General features: G+C 46.8%; 1 protein-coding gene across 4 annotated transcripts in view; it reads right to left on the reverse strand.

Moving 5' to 3' along the window:
- The window catches only part of ACAP3 (ArfGAP with coiled-coil, ankyrin repeat and PH domains 3), a 146,946-nt gene that overhangs the window by 79,563 nt on the left and 50,282 nt on the right, over positions 1-17,101 (reverse strand). For all 4 annotated transcript variants that reach the window (XM_083752551.1, XM_083752550.1, XM_083752553.1 and 1 more), the window contains exons 2-4: positions 5,837-5,894; positions 4,148-4,267; positions 641-694 (exon numbers count right to left, since the gene is read on the reverse strand). In XM_083752551.1, coding sequence (XP_083608677.1) covers positions 641-694; positions 4,148-4,267; positions 5,837-5,894 — 232 coding nt within the window. The remainder of the gene's footprint in view (positions 1-640; positions 695-4,147; positions 4,268-5,836; positions 5,895-17,101) is intronic.

Here is a 17,101-nt window from a genome sequence, read left to right on the forward strand (position 1 = left end):
GCTGGGGATTGAACCTGGGACCTTTGGCATGCAAAGCAGATGCTCTGTCACTGGGCTATGGGCCTTCCCTTGAGAAGCAACTCCTCCAGCACACATCTGCACTGCCTACAATCCTGAGCTGGACACCCCTGCCCCAAGACCAAAGGTCCCCACACTAGCAGTCTGGGTTCCTGTCCAGCTCTCAAGTGCCACCACCCCACCTCCTCCATAGTCACAGGAACAGAAGAGACCATGAGCCAGGCAAGAACGCCAGAGCTGCCCCCACCCAAGTGCCCTGATAGTTGTTGTTGCACCCCAAGTCCTGCTTGGGGGCTCCCCAGAAGGATCTTGTTGGCCGCTGTTGGAATATGATATGGTGCTAAAAGGGCCTTTGACCCAATATAGCAGAGTTCATCTGATGTCCTTAAGAGACAGTGCTCCTTGGAACTTCCTGGACACTGGAGAGTCTGTGCTGTCCACTCTCGGAGGCAGGAGAGTGTGAGAGATCAGCCTTGATCTCAATCAGCAAGGTAGCTCAGTTGCGACCTTCAGGTCTGTTAACGGCACTGCGTGTGCAAGGCTTTTATAATGTTTACGAAACATCACTTAATGCAGCCACAGCTGCACCGCACCAAGGAACTCCTGGCAGGATGTGACTTACCATGTGGTAGTTGACCATTTCCTGCAGGCTGTCTCCAAACTTGTTCAGGCATTCCTGCAGAAGGAAGAGAGGCATGGCAGTGAGAGAAGAACAGAGGCCTGAAAGGGAGAGTGGGGGGGTGGACATAGATGTAAACCCCCCTTAATTTAGCTCCAGTCTCAACAAGCACCACTGTGGCGATCACACAGGATCCCCGGACGTTTAACGGTCTGTTGATCCCTGTGCCACCACTGTGCTCACTTCTGTGCTGCCACCAACCCGTTACTCTCTGGTAAAACACTGAGTTGGTTAAAAGTGAACCAAAAAAAAGAAAAAAAATATTTTACAAACATTAACAAGTTTATGGTTTCTCAGATAATATTCCTGTCAGTATCTTAACTTTAGTTTCTTTACTGACCTATACCTTCCTAATACCTTCTGACTGATTATCTCAACCGTTTGACTGACTCCTCTTAACAAATTCTCTCACTCTCTCACACCAGACTAGCCCAACCCACAGACTTATCTTCTCTGTCTTTTCTAACTCCAGACTGTCTTCTTAACCACCCTAACTCTAACTCCTCCCAAAAAAAACCCTATGTGCTTAGAACCTTATACAGTGGTACCTCGGGTTACATACGCTTCTGGTTACATACGCTTCAGGTTACAGACTCCGCTAACCCAGAAATAGTGCTTCAGGTTAAGAATTTTGCTTCAGGTTGAGAACAGAAATCGTGGTCCGGCGGCGTGGCGGCAGCGGGAGGCCCCATTAGCTAAAGTGGTGCTTCAGGTTAAGAACAGTTTCAGGTTAAGTACAGACCTCCGGAATGAATTAAGTACTTAACCCGAGGTACCACTATACACAGTTAACTCTGCCCCTTGGGTTCCCATTGGTGAGTCATTTTACAATTAGTTAACCCTACATCCCTCTGCTCACATGCTCATCCTTCACTTCCTGGGTCACCTGCAGTCAGCCTCACCCACCTATAAAACTTGGACAATTGTGGGGAGTGGGGGTGGATAGAGGAGATAAGGGTTGGGTCTGCAGGCCAGACCCACTTCGTAGATTACAAGACCCTCATATCTACATTGTCTTGAGCTCTTTGGGAGACTGGCTGGACGTGATGGTGAACCCCAATTTGCTGTGGTGAGATTTCTACAAGTGCTCTGTGCACAGGGCAAAGAGGACCCCACTTTTCAAAGAACATGGTGCTTCCCTGAGCAAAATGAACATGCAAATCCAGCCTGATGTTCTCAGAGGTGCAGCTCAGAACCAGTGATGCGGAAGTCTGTGCATTTCACTTTCTCATTCTTCCAGTCAAGTTCAGTTCCCAACACTGCCACATCAGTGTGGGATATACACATCAGCATTGCAGTGCATATTTCTCCAAATATACACACATTTGTGTGCAAGTTTGACTATAAAACACAATTTTGCAAAACCATTTTGCCCAATAATGTTCAATGTTTGTATCTCTCTCTCACACAAACACACACACACACACACATATTGTACATATATATATATATATATATATATATATATATATATGTACAATTTACTCCAATTATATGCGTGTTTGTACACAATGCTTGCCTGGGGCTATTTTGCCTAATCTACACACATCTGCAAAGCATGTTTCTCCTAATATTTACATTTTCCCTAATACAATGTATGGGTAATGTGATTTTTGCTCATATGCATTTCTATGCACACTTTACCCCAGTTACATGCATTTTTTGTATGCATGACTTGGCCAGAACACTGAATTGCAAAAATTGGAAAAGTGCAGATTTTGAAGGATGGCTGTCTTTCAGCTCTTGTATTATTTTTGGCCTGTGCAAATCAGGTAGGTCCACCTTTAAATGCACTATGAATTGAAATTCTGCCCCCCCCAACCCCCAATTCGTGTTATGAACTCAAGAGGCTTCTCCCAGTCCTTTTGATCCCAATCCCAAAGGTACCGCCTCGACTCTTGTTCAGTTCCCTCTGCAACGACTTATCCTCTCTCTTCCCAAATAGCGGATGTTCGCTGACCTACTTCAGATGCATCATCTCTGCTTTCTGGCTTTTCAGAAAGAGATGCGATTCCTTGAGGCATCCGACTCCTCAGATATTTTTAGCCTGGTGTGTGTGTGAGAGAGAGTGTGTTGCTTAAGCCTGAGTTACCAGATCCAAACAGCTTTATGCATTTACCCCTTTTGCAAAAATACAGAAAATGGCGTGTATGCGCCTGCAATTGCAGGAAGGATCATTTTCCACATGTCTGATTTGGTGCTTTAATTTGCAAAAATGAAAAACGAAAGAAACACAAACCCACAGTGTTCCTCTGGAAACGCTGAAATTCTCAGCTCTCAAATACTCAAGATTGACCTTGCTCAGAAATGGTTGTCACTGCCGCATTGTTGTGCAAATGTCACATGTATCTAATTCTCAACCCCTCCTCCAGGAACACTAATTCAACGGCTGAATCTGCTTCCCTGCATTAGATTTTATGAATAGATAGGAAGCTGCCTTATCCAGAATCAGAACATGGGCACATCTAACTCAGTAATGACCACACTGATCAGCAGTGGCTCTCCAGGGTTGCAGGCAGGCAACATTCAAAGCAGTACCAAATGTGGGTGGACTGTGGCTTGCTGTGGATGGTGGAGGTTGTAGCCCAACAATGTATGAGGAACCAAAGTTGAAGAACACTGGCAGGCAATGACTCTGGCGTTTCAGACAGGGATTTCTCCCTGTCCTACCTGGAAATACCAGAGACTGAATCTCGTTCAGTCTACCACCAGGTGCTCTGCATCCTATTCATCACATTAGCACAGTGGTTCCTAAACCATTGCCCGCTTGGTTCCATAACCTCATCCCCAGTGCCCCCTACCCTATAAAAAAATATTATTAAGAACAGCAGTTTGCACAACCCACTAAGGAAGATGGTAACACCATAAAATCCAAAACAGTAACAATTCATTTCACATTTATTCAAAATCCAATGAAAACTATTTAGTTCAATGAATTCAACAAAATGGTTGAACTTGATCCAGTGATACCAGCTTTTCCAAAGTCTGATAGATTTGGGGGGTTGTTGTTTGGTTGTTGTTGGTTTGTTTGTTTGTTTTTTACGCCTTCCTATCACCCCCTTGCCTCTGAGCACAACCCTAGGTAATCTCTTTGGCCTCCCGGGGCAATCCTGCCCACTTTGGTAGGTTAGTAGAGTTTGCCCGCCCAGGCCCACCCATGGTATTTTGCTGCCTGAGGCAGTGCAGCAAATGTTAAACACACACACACACTGTTTAAGGTGTCCAGTCTAAGCCACTTCCTCTCCCTTTCAGTAAGAATAGAGCAATAATAAATCACGCTCTTTCACGATGCCTAAAATCAGCCTCCCGAGGTGGCTGCCTCCCTCTCCCTAAGGGTAGGGCCGGCTCTAATGGCTCAGTGCTGAGAGGGCAGGCACCCTGTGCACATCACCCTTTAGCTCCTCATAGATCTGGGGTTTAGTGGGGCAGTGCTGCATGCCGTCTGCTTACCGAGATCATTTCGTCCTTCTTGCATTGCTGTGAAAGGTCCCGGACCCCTCCGACAAAATGCTTGTTGGTGATGAGGTAGGCCTTCCCGGCATCTATCATATTACTGCATAGCTTTACCAGCTGCGAAGGAAAGAAGTGTGGGACAAGGGGCATCGGTCAGAAATGGGCACAACAATAACTGGCGCCTGAGTTTGCTTTTCCGCCCTCTTCCTTCCCTGTCTCTTTTCCCCCGTGTGTGTCGTGCATTTTTAGACTGCATACCTGTGAGCAGAAACCGTCTTGTTTTAAACTGCTACTCACAAGCTGCTCTGCGAGCCTTTTTGGCAGAATGACAGAGTGCAAATGTTCCAAATAAGTAAACAGAGGGCAAGGAGAGTTGCCCAAGGCTGAGAAGTAGGTGCAAGTCAGAGCCAGCACACAGAATAACCTTTGGCTGCTCCACTCATGTTCCCTCTGTTTCTGTCATCTGGCAGGGCCGAGAAATGGGTGCTGGCAAACGTCTCCGAGCTGCTGCATCCGATTCCAGGGAACGAAAAAAGAAAAACCCAAAAAGATGCAGCTGCCGGCCACATCTGGCTCCCAGATGGACACACCAGCGTGGCTTGGAGGAAGCCTCTGGAAGCGAAAGGGAGGCGTATTCTGCAACGTGGCAGTTTCTGCAACGCTGTTCGGTCCCCACACACAGCAGACCGAGCTGCATGCCGTTTGCTGTGAGCAGATGCTTTGGGAGGAATTCTACCCACCCGAGCCCTACTCAGAGGAGGCCCACTGAAATTAAAGGACCCAAGTGAGTCAAGCTCATTAATGTCTGTGGGTCCAGGGCTAGAGTTAGATGCAAACCAGTGCCTTTGGGAAGGGGGCGCATGCAGCCAGGGAAACCCCTGAAATATTGTTAGAAACGTAACAAAGTGTAGGGAAATCTAGCACAATAGTCCTAAAAAAGCAAAAATAGGCCATCCAGGGATGCAGCAGTAGGGGAAAAAAAGAAAAAAAGTAACAGCTTTAAAACAACTGAGATACAGACCACAGTCACATAAAGCGCTATGATGCCACTTTAAACAGTCACGGCTTCCACACAAAGAATCCTGGGAGGATCTGTAGTTTGTTAAGGGTGCTGAGATTTGTTAAGGTAAAGGTAAAGGGACCCCTGACATTTAGGTCCAGTTGTGGCCGACTCTGGGGTTGAGGTGCTCTTCTCGCTTTATTGGCGTCATGTGGCCAGCATGACTAAGCCGCTTCTGGCGAACCAGAGCAGCGCACGGAAACACCATTTACCTTCCCGCCGGAGCGGTCCCTATTTATCTACTTGCACTTTGAGGTGCTTTTGAACTGCTAGGTTGGCAGGAGCAGGGACCAAGCAATGGGAGCTCACCTCGTCGTGGGGATTCGAACTGCCGACCTTCTGATCAGCAAGTCCTAGGCTCTGTGGTTTAACCCACAGCACCACCCGTGTTCCTTGAGATTTGTTAGGAGACCCTTATTCCCCTCCCAGAGCCACAATTCCCAGTGGTTTAACAGTCAATCCCTCTTCACAGGCCCTTCATGGACTCCCAACTCCCAGCATGGGCCAATGGTCAGGCAGGATGGGAGTTGGAGTCCAGAAGCACCTCGAGGTCACATATTTGTTAACCACCTTGCCACTGGATTTGCCTGCCTCTGTGCGTGTTTGTGTGAGCTCCACCAACTTACCTTGTCAAGCTTGGCTTCTATTTCCACAACATCCGTTTCCACCTCATCTATGGTCGCCCTGCAAGAAGGGAGACAGAGACATAAGCTCTTGCTTGAGATTGCATGAGATTCATTGCATACCCTCCAACATACCGCAGAGGAAAATCAGGACGTGTGTCTTTCGGGGCTGCACCCACCAAAGTTTCAGCAGCACGCTGGGTAGACAGCAGCACGCTGATTGGTGGCTGAGAGGCGTGAAGGGGGACAGACATAAATATAGGGAAAGGTGTAGAGTCACAATGCAACCTAAACTTCCGGTAAACAATCTGGAAACTCCAAATATCAATGGTGCAAAATGGCGCCACTCCAGCTCTTAGCCACTCAGTGATGAACCACCCCCCGTCCTCCAAGGTACACTCTTGCATTGAGAGAGTGGATATCCAATTTTTTTCTTGGAGGCCAGAAGTGCTAGCAGCGCTTCGGTCTACATTCTTCCGTATCTCTATAGGGGAGGAGGAAGAGCTGGAAGTGGCACTTGTTGTGTTTCCGCTTTGGGTGGGCAAGCATCAGGGGGAGGCAGGCAGGGTGGGTGGGTGGGAAAAGAGAGGCACGGGAGCCAAAAAGAGACATCTCAAGATCCAATCAGAAGCCAGGATGGCTTCTGTAATTCCAGGATGTCCCGGTCAAATCAGAACAGTTGACAAGTATATGACTATCAGGCCCAAAGCCAGGAAGGCTGAAAGCAGGGGCACATAGAGACAGGGCCAAATGATGACCCATTTCTCCAACTTCTGAATACCTTACACTGCTTACAGAATAATAGCGTTGGAAAGGCCATCAAAAATCAACTCCCTCTACCAGTTCAGGAAAGCCATGGATACTGGTGGACATCCAGCCTCTGCTTACCTCTCTAACACAACCAGTCTTTTCCTGACAAGAACAGTTCACACCACCAGGAAGTTCTTCCTAATAGCTTATGGGCAGCTAGTTGTTGTGGCTTGTTGGGGAGCGTGAAAACTCCTCTCCCAAAACACAAGGGACCAGCCCTTAACTAGCAAGCAAGGCTGAGATCTATATTCGGCTAATAGCATCGTCACCACCATCTCTTTATTTGCAGTCAACAGACCATTTAAATGTTTTAGAACCATTTTATGACAATTAAACATTAATAAAAAAGCAATGCAGGCTCAGCAGCAAATGCAAGGCCTAAAAGTCAAGATTCCAAAATACATTCTCCTCCGCCAGCATCTAGGGCTGCCAACTCCTCAATGGCACATGGAGCTCGTGACAGGAAGAAGAAGCAAACCTCAATGATCCTAGGTTCAGGTGTAATGAGAAGGCAAAGCTTCCTGATAAGGTTCTGAGAGCCAAAATTATCAGGATGAAGATGGCGGTGATTTTATTATTTTGTGAATACTATTTAATTAATTGCCTTCCATACATGTCCCAAATGTATGTGCTCAATATGTAATTAAAAACAGCTAAGAATAAACACCAGTTACAAAACATTAAAAAACAACAACAGAGGATGAGCTTTAAAATAATTCAAAATGGACACCTGTGGCAGAAACTTACTCATCCAGCTGGAGAAGGATACTAAATGATCAAGCTGTTCCAAGCATCAACCCCAATGAAGATCGATCCCCACATCATCCAGCCCACAGGGCTTCGCAACCGACCAGAGAACCGACACATCGCTGCGGCACACCAGCTGTGGCGAATAGTCAGCCCTCCTGCACTACAACTCCCATCAGCCCCAGTGAGCATGGCCAATGGCCAGGGATGATGGGAATTCTAGTTCAGTAACATCCTGAGATTCCCCATACCAACTGTACAATATGCTAAAGTTGCTGCAGAACACCAATCCACACATTTGATAGCGTCAGAACAACCCTCCCCAAAACGGTTCAGATGTTGTTGGACTCTGACTCCTATCCTTGCTGGCCACTGGCCATGTTGGCTGGGGCGAATGGGAGTTGTAGTCCAAAACAAATTCAGAGGCACCAAGTGAGGGAAGGAATGTTGGACAAGGTGGGCCATTGGCCCCGTACAACCGACGAAATGTTGATATTCTTAACTGGGGGTCGAAGAGGCTTAAAATTAAGCAGTGGGAAACATTGGCGTTCCAGTCAGTAATGTGAAGAAAGGAATTTCCAGGTCAAATCTCCTCGCAGCTCTGGAAATACGGGAAGCCAAAAGCCTCCAGCGTGTTCCTTCGGGAGAATTGGATAGCAGTTCTTTTATGGGCAACGTTCCAGGCTTTGGTAACTGCAGCATGAAAGGAGTTTGGGGGTGGGTGGGAGTGGGTGAGCGAGGGAGTCTTTGCTGACGGGGGGTAAGCCTGTGTCAGGATTGTACCAGTTCAGATTGCAAAGCACAGTGGGCTTCCGTGATTTTATGTGGCTGCACAGAGAGAGAAAATCCCTCCATGCAGAAAAAGAGCTCTAGAACAGCATTCTCCCTGAATGGCTAGCTTTCTATGTGTGGAGAATGGATGCTTCCATTGTGTTGTGTTGTGTTGTATGGAAGAATTGAGTTATCATGGCAGCCCTCACCTGCTGTTGGAAGTGGTACGCACCAGCAACAGATTTACTGCCTCAGACCACTTCCTGGTGGCTTAAGGGGTTTCCTGAGGTTGTCTTGCTCGAGTGCTTCCCCTGCCCCACTCGACCCCATAACAACACAAGAGCCCCACAAGACTGTGGCCTATCTGGTCCAACATCCTGTTCCCACAGTGGCCAACAAGAAGCCCTAATGGAAAGCCCACAGATTACACCTGGGTGCCACAGCAAGTCTCCCCTCCTGTGGTTTGCAGCACCTCCTGAGGTAAAATAACAGCATCGTGGCTAGTAGCCACTGAGAAGCTTATCCTCCATAAATTTGTCAAATCCTTCAAAGTCATCCAGGTTGATGGCTGTCGCTACCTCTTGTGGCAGTGAGTTCCAGAGCTTAACTATGTGCTGTGCAACCCATTTTAAGGGACAGGAAACTCAGAGAGATGTTTTCTCATCAGTAGACTCACTGGCGGAGGACATTTTCAAGAGGCAGCCTAAGAAAACCCCCTCTGGATGATGCCAGCGACCCATCTGGCCTAGTCTCCTGTTCTCAAAGACGCCAACCAGACGCCTCTCAGAAGACGGCAAGCAGGAGCTGAACTACTTTCCTCACGTGTGAATCTCAGCAATAGGTATCCAAAGACATGCTGAGGGGGGAAACATCCTAGCAGAGGCACGGCAGGCTTGGTCAGAAGCACCCACAATGGTTGTCTCGCTGCGTTTTGAAAGGAGCCAAGCAAAACACATGCGCCCCCATAAGTCCAGTGTTTAATTTCAACTAACTGTACACCTGCTTTTGGCCACGTGTCTGGGCCCAGGGCATCCTCAGAGGACTTTGGACAGCTGTTTTTTCTGCATTCTGAAGGTATGTATTATTATTATTATTATTATTATTATTATTATTATTATTTATTTGGAGCCGGGAATTGACATCCTGTAATATTTCCAAGCAAAGGTCCACAGGTTATATGCCATTTACACACACAACTACACACACAGAGAGAAAAAGAGCACAACCATATACACACACAACACACACCACAGGAAAAAAATACGAACATCCAGTAAGCATTCAAGAGGGCAGCATTCCCAGGCCAAAACCTGTGGCCCAAAATTCACTCATCCCTGGAAATGCGGGTGAGCCAAACAGACAAACCCCAAAGGAATGTTTTTCAAAGAGCTCATTCCTGTGGTGGAGCTGGCCAAGCGTTCCCTTAAACTGGCACCTGGAAGGAAGTATGGGCAACCGAGCACTTGCCCAGCTCTCTGTGGGGAAAGTGCTTAGCCTTGTGGTCTGTCCTGGGAAGAGCAAAAGCGGCCTGCAAAATATCTAGGCCGAGGTTTTGAAGTATCCCAGCACCAAACATGCCCCACACCCCCTGCTCGGTTCCAGCATCCCAGTTCCACACAGCAAGACTTTCCTCAAAGATTTGTGGGGTTTTTCCAGGCAACTTTAACCTGGGTTCATCACTCTCACAGGGCCTACCTTCTGGAACAGTAGCTGTTTCATAGAATCATAAAATCATAGAATTGTAGAGTTGGAAGGGATCCTGAGGATCGTTTAGTCCGACCCCCTACAACACAAGAATATGCAGCTGTCCCATATGGGGATTGAACCTGTGACCTTGTTATTACCAGCACCACTCTCTAACCAACTGAGCTAGAATTCCAGTCCAGAGGTGCATGTATACCAGGCATAGAACATGGATAGGTAAGCAGCAGCAGCAATAATAATATATTGTGGCTCTCCTGTTGTTGTTGTTGTGTTTCCAACTCCTATTGTTCCCGACTATCGGCCATGTTGGCTGGGGATGATGGGAGCAAGTTTAGAGACATATAAGAAGAGCCTACTGAATCAAAAGCCCCTCTAGTCCACCTTCCTGATCTCATATTGGCAAACCAAATGCCTATGTGAAGCCCAAATACAGGTCCTCAGAGCAACAGCACTCTCCCCTCCTGCGGTTTTCAGGAACACAGGTATTCAAAGCCCTTTTGCCCCCTGCTCAAGCTAGAAGGGAGCTCAAAACACACCCACCCCACTTCCTTTATCCGCTCTACTAGCAAACACCCACCCACAGCACCCCTTGGGAAACGGGCCAAGTTTCAGAGTCGCACAGCCAGAACGTCAGCAAGGATAACGCGCTAAAATCAACAGAGACTTCTGCCAGCTTCTAAGAATGTGTGAAGAGCCCTGCAGGATCAGGCCAGCGACCCTTCTAGCCTAGCATCCTGTTCTCACGGCGGTCAACCAAATTCCTAAGGGGAAGATTGCAATCAGGACCTCAAAGCTACAGCACTCTCCCAACATGTAACTAATACTCCAGAACACAACTTGTTCAACTTGCCCTTCAGCAAGTTGTAACAGTCAAGCTTGAACCCTGAGCAGCTAATCAGAAAAGTCGGAGAGAAGTGGAATCTGCAACAAAATGTTGCACTGCTGAATCTCCTGTTCACGGTGCCTCTTCCAGGATTCTACATGCCATTCCCACCCCCCTGGTTTTCCATTACACACACACAACATTTTGTAGTTACCAAGCATGTTCAGTCCTTACTGGGCTGCTTAGGGGAGGCAGGAGTTGCTCTCCTAGGTTTTTATTTCCCCAAATTGTTTTCTGTACTTCTGTAAACCTTGGGATTCCCCTAAATACGCCAGCCTTTGTTTCTAGGGGATTCAGTTTTGCCTGCATAACCATTGGCACTCAGCACCAGAGTTCAGTATTACAGGGAGTGATTCCATCAACACACACACAAAACACACATTTAATTTAAGTCATTTCAAATGAATAGGCGTCCTTGTGAAACAAGCAAAGGAGCTATTGTTGTACCTTGTACAGAAGAACGCATTCCCCATCAGATATGGCTAAGATGCTTCCACTGTTGGTTCTTGTTTGTAATCAAGATGGGCCAAGCCCCAAAAGATACCCCTGTTTCCCCACCATCCAAGAAGCTGGAGAAAGCAGGAAGAGTTGGGTCTTTCAGAGCCGTGACCTCTCCTCTCTCCCGAATCTCTGCTCCAGCAGACAAAACAATCTGCCTCGGGACAGGAGAAGACATCCTGGACACGCTCGTGGAGGTGAATCAGCACCTGAATACTATGTGCTTCATTGCCAGCACGCCAGCACCTACTGTAAGGCGGAGCCACGTGAGTGTAAATATGACATCCGATCTCTCCCTTGCGTGCTTTGAGCACCTTTTCTCTTGCAACTTTGTCTTCAAAGGTTTTCTGGTTACGTAACCCCTGAGAGAGTTCAATCCAAAGCACAATCACGATTGCGAAGGTACTGCCATACACACCCCGTTCTTTGAGTGGTTAGAAGTTTCAGGGGTTCTTCCGCATACCCAGAGTTTGGTTTCCTTGGAACGAAGATAAAAGCGCCCCCTGGGCCTCTCCAGGCGATCTATTTGTTGAGCATTTTATGAGCTCTTTTTTATTTTTAGCTCAGCGGTAGAGCACCTGCTTTGCATGCAGAAGGTCCCAAGTTGAATTCTCGGCATCTCTAGATAAGGCTGGGAATGTCCCCTGTCTGAACCCTGGATAGCTGCTGCCAGTCCGTGTAGAAAATACTGAGCTAGATAGACCAATGGCTCTGTTTAAATCAACTTCCTGTGTTCCCATGTTTTCAGGGAAGGGTCACAGCTCAGTGGTTAGAGCATCTGCTTTGCAAGCAGAAGGTTCAATCTCTAGCATTTCCAGGTAGGGTGAAAACCTGGAAACCTCTGAAACCCTGGAAAGCTGCTACCAGTAAGTGCAAACAATACTGACCCAGATGGACAAATTTTCTGACTCAGTGCAAAGCAGTTTCCTATGTTCAAGGCTGGCTGGCTGGCTGGCAACAAAAGCACGCTTTGTTTGAACTCATCTGCTGCTCGGTGACGTATTAATTTTTTATTTTTGCAATGTTCAGTTTTTGGTACAAATGGAAAAAAAATCCCATCTTGACGGCTTTGGAATTTTTTGGCAGATGTCCCGTGCTCCTCCTTCAAAAACTCATTTATCTCTGTGTGTGTTTGTGGTGGAAGCAATTGCTCACATGTTTATCACGCTGGCAATAAGTGATTTGGATTAAATGGTTGAAAACGATCCTTTAAATCCTGGGCAAACAACATCACGTCTTCCAGATGTTGCTGAGAGCCAACTCGCTTCGGTCCCAAGCAACACAGACAATAGCTACAGATGATGGAAGTTGCCCAACCACATCTGAAGAGCACTGTGTTGACCGCCTTGCATTTAAACCAGAGACTGGTAACCTATGGTGCCCTCCAGACTTTGATGGACTACAACTCCCATCATCCCTGGCCACCGGCCATGCTGGCTGGAGCTGATGGAGATTGGAGTTCAACAACGTCTGGCGGGCACAGGTTCCCCATCCCTGCTTAAACTGCTTAAACACTCTTGTTGATTGGCCTGCAATTCCCATAGTGTTCCAGGTTTTCCTTCTGTGCTGTGTCATATCTTTGCTCCTTAGCCCTACCAGGGTCCCCAGATTCTCAAAATCAATATTCTGTTAGGTCTAATCCTGTAAAGATTCTGTGATTGGTTCCCAGGAGTTCTAATATGTCCACTGTACCAGTCCTGGATGTCTGAAAACCATATTTCCTAGCCATGCAGTCCTTCACAAAAGCCTAGGCTGGCGATATAGTGCCCTCCAGATGTTTTGGATTACATCTCCCATCAGCCCCAGCCAGCATGGCCAATGCCCAGGAACAATAGAAGCTGCGGTTCAAAGCTACAGCTGAAAGGCACCATATTGTCTTCCTCTGGCAGAATCTGGCCGGACATTCTTTCCAGCCAGAATTGCCTTTGGCCTACTGTCTATTTCATTCCTCATCTGGTTTCCTTTGTTGGAAGGGCAACAGCAGAGATCATCCTGTATGTCACTTAGAAGTTAGTTCTGTTAGTACTAAAGTCAACTAGCCAAAGGGGGGACATGGTGGTGGTGTAACCTAGCAACCAGGCAGAGGGGAATGATCTTTACTGAGGTAGCACATGCTCTGATTGGCTGTGTATTTCTGAGGAAGTTTTCCTCTGCACATTTTAATAGAACATCTTCCTGCCATGCACTGGTCCTGAAGTAAGAAAGACAAAACTTCTCTGTTTATTCCTCCTCGAATCACACACTCTCCCTACCCCCATTTCCTCAACAAAAGTGTTAATAGGATTTCTTTTTTCTCTGGACTCCGTCTGCATTTAAGTGACTCTGCTAACATCCTTGAGCAGAAGGGCCTGTAGTTTCAACATGAGGCATTCTGCCTCCCTCCGACAGTGCAAAGCCTAGATCCACAGCCCAACAGGTGGGGGCGCTTGCTCCCTGTCTGCCTGACTACGCAACAGCATTTATGAGCCCCACACGCGCCCGAGAAAACGACCCTCCGCACCAAAACAAATTGACTTCCTGACACATAAAGTGCCAAACATCAAAAGTGGAGGAAACGCTCCGAGTTATTAATCAACGCTCTGGATTACATACGGAAGACAGGAGAGATCTGGTTTTGTTCAACAATAGCCAATTTGGAAAAGCCAAAGGCAGAAAAAGGACAAGCCTTACGGTCTAGGTGAATGTAGCCGGTCTCCTCCGTTTCGTTCCCATAACGCAAGTGGAAGAATTCACTAACATCCAGTGAGAAACGAGTGATTCCATCTGCTGGGCATTTATTTTAGCATCTCCTACACCACAGCACTTATCTTCTACTTCTTTTCATATTCCCTGTGCTGAGTGGTTGGCTGGATTCACACCAAAACCCATCTAGCTCCTGACATTCCATGCCCAGACAGACAGATCTGGGAAGCTCACTATCAAAGCATAAAGGTGATGGCCATCATCTGGACTATGTCTGCAGCATCTCAACACCTCAGAGGTAGACTGCCTCAGAACTGGGAGGTTCCCTCCTTAACTATTGTAGCCAACAAGTTCCTAAGTGTGGGTGGTGGGAGCAGGCACCACCAAGCAAATGCCAAGGCCCACAATTCCTCCAAGGGCACCCACTGCCGCTCTCAAGTGGGAACTGCAACGAAATATGGCAGTGTAACCTTGCCTCCTAACAGGAGTGCTTCCATTTTTTTTTATTTTTTTTTTATAATTTTTTATTAAGAATTTTTTAATACAATAGAGAAAAGATAGAGCAAACAGATAATAGACAGAAAGAAACAACAAACATAAAATTTAACATCTTGTCATACCCATCTTTTCTTCATCCTTTGGACTTCCTCACATCTCCCGCTCTTACGTTCCACATTTATAAAACTTTAGCCAACTAACAGGAGTGCTTCCATTCTGGGTGCATGCCAGTCAGCCATGCGCACCTTCGGGATATGCCATCTCATTCCCCCACCCCAATCCCGAGTTTGCAACATTTAAAGTACATAGCTCACCCCTGCAACCAGAGATTCCTGGTGAACGGTAGTTCCCCCCACAGAGCTATAGTTCCCAGCACCACTAATAAACTACAGTTCCCAGGATTCTTGGGGGGAGGTCACATGCTTTAAATGTACATTGGGTGTGCTTTGAATGGACGGTGTGGGTCTGCCCTTAAAGAGTCCCTGCCCCCTAACCCCTGAGAGCCGCTGACCACCAACGCAAGCTTATCTTGAGCTAATGGTCTGACTCTGTATAAGGCAACTTCCTATGTCTTAAGGGAAGGGCCACAGTGGTTTAAAACTCCACCCCTTTATCCAGGGAGCTCAGGGAAGTACGGCTCTGCGAAGGGAACAGGTGTGTGTGTCTCCTAACTGCTCTGAGCATCCTTTAGCAAACTACGGCTCCCAGCATTCTGGGATAAAGTGCCATAACGGTGATTTAAATGTGTGGTGCAGATGTGGCCTCACCAAAATTCTATAGTCAAAACAAAAACAATTCCTTCCAGTAGCACCTTAAAGACCAACTAAGTCAGTTCTTGGTATGAGCTTTCGTGTGCATGCACACTTCTTCAGATACAGAAGTGTGCATGCACACGAAAGCTCATACCAAGAACTGACTTAGTTGGTCTTTAAGGTGCTACTGGAAGGAATTGTTTTTGTTTTGACTATGGCAGACCAACACGGCTACCTATCTGTAACCAAAATTCTATAGACATTCTCAAGGACCCGGAGAATGAGGCAGAAAGATGAGAGCCTCTTTCTCAGAAGGAAACCTTTGTGGAACTGAAGGGCAGATACTGCATGGCTGTGGTTTTTTTTCTCCCTTCTTTCAGAAGAACAACCAAAAAAAGTGACTCATGCTCTATGGCTTCGCCTGTTGCCCACCGGCAACAGGGAGCCGCAAGCCCTGACCACAGCGGAGCCGTCCCTTTTGAAATTGCTTCCAAAAATAAGAGGCAAAGAGCAGATGCCCTGTAGAAATGCGAGCTGCCTTCTTTCTCGCCCATCTCACTGGCAGGGCCCTGCACATGAAATAGAATAATGTAAGTGTTTCTCTTGGGCAGATGCCTTGTTTCTGCTATTTTTGTCCTCCCAAGCCTGGAAATCATGTGAGACATCGAGGGCATCTCTCTCCCATCTCATCCAGAGACAATGTTTCCACACCGTTTCATCCCGGCTGGTTTTTGAAAAATCTGGAGGTGCCCACAAACAGAGAAAGACGTTTGAACAAAACAGCACACACACACAAACACCCTTCTTTTAAAAAGGAGCATGCGAGGGAGATTTGCATGTTCTGTTAAAAAAAAAAAAATGCCACAAAAATAAATTACAGGCACCGATTGCGTGGGAGGTGCCACTGTCAGCTCAGAGCTGCCACGCTCTCTGCCACGCTCTCTGCCACGCTCTCCTGCCGTGGACCGGCTGAGAGAGCATCTGCAAAGTCCTGCCCACTTTATTACATTGTCTCGGGAAAGAAGAGTGTTGCTTTTTCTCCCCATTTGGCATTTTGCTAGTTTGGATCGTGCGAGCCAAGTTCTGAAGCTCTCCCGACACCGACATGGTTTTGCAAAGAGGAAGTGTGGTGTCAGGGAAGGAACTAGAGAGAGGCAGACAAGCAGGGTTGCAGGTGGTGGTAAAAGCACCGCATGGGAGCAAAAGTAGAGGGAGTTTGAGGCGTTTGTTCTATCTTTGTTTGCAAAAAAAAAATCCGGCACACAGTGCCAAGTGCTTTTGAGCATGTGCAGAATTCCTGATTTATTACGTTGTTCAAAATCACATGCAGAGGTTGTATCAACCGGCCTCTGAACACTTTATAATACAGAGCAGTTAAGCCATCCAGTCCCAGAACTTTATCAATCTTCGCTTGTTTTCATCATTTGTTCTGCTTCCATTATCAATACTGGAACATTTAGCGTTTCCACTTGTTCTTTTGTTAAATGTATCTCTTTTGGATAGCTTTCCATTTCTCCAGCATCCTCCTTCTTGCCTTGATACGATTTAGAACAATGCCTACAAAATTCCAGTCTCATCGCTTTTTCATTATATGTTGTTCTGCCACCCATATTTATTTTGTTTATAATTTTCGTTTTCCTTTCTTTCTTTTCATTTTCCATGTTAACAGTTTGCCTGGTTTATTTGCAAAGTGTTTCTGTCTCGTATATTTTAATTTCTGCTCCCTTTCTTGCGTAACTAACATTGAAATCTGTGTTCGCAATGTTTTAAAAGTTTGTATTGCCTCTGTGTTGCCTGGCTTTTCCAGTAGAATTTTTTTCATTCCAGGTAGTCTCCTTCATGATCCCTCGTTTCCTTTTCTAACTTTTTTTGGATGGCAAAATGAGATAAATCAGTGGTGGCTGGTCTGCCAGGGCAAGTGGG

This window comes from Podarcis gaigeae (assembly GCF_964106915.1).
Source record: "Podarcis gaigeae genome assembly, chromosome: 8".
Taxonomy (NCBI): Eukaryota; Metazoa; Chordata; class Lepidosauria; order Squamata; family Lacertidae; genus Podarcis; species Podarcis gaigeae.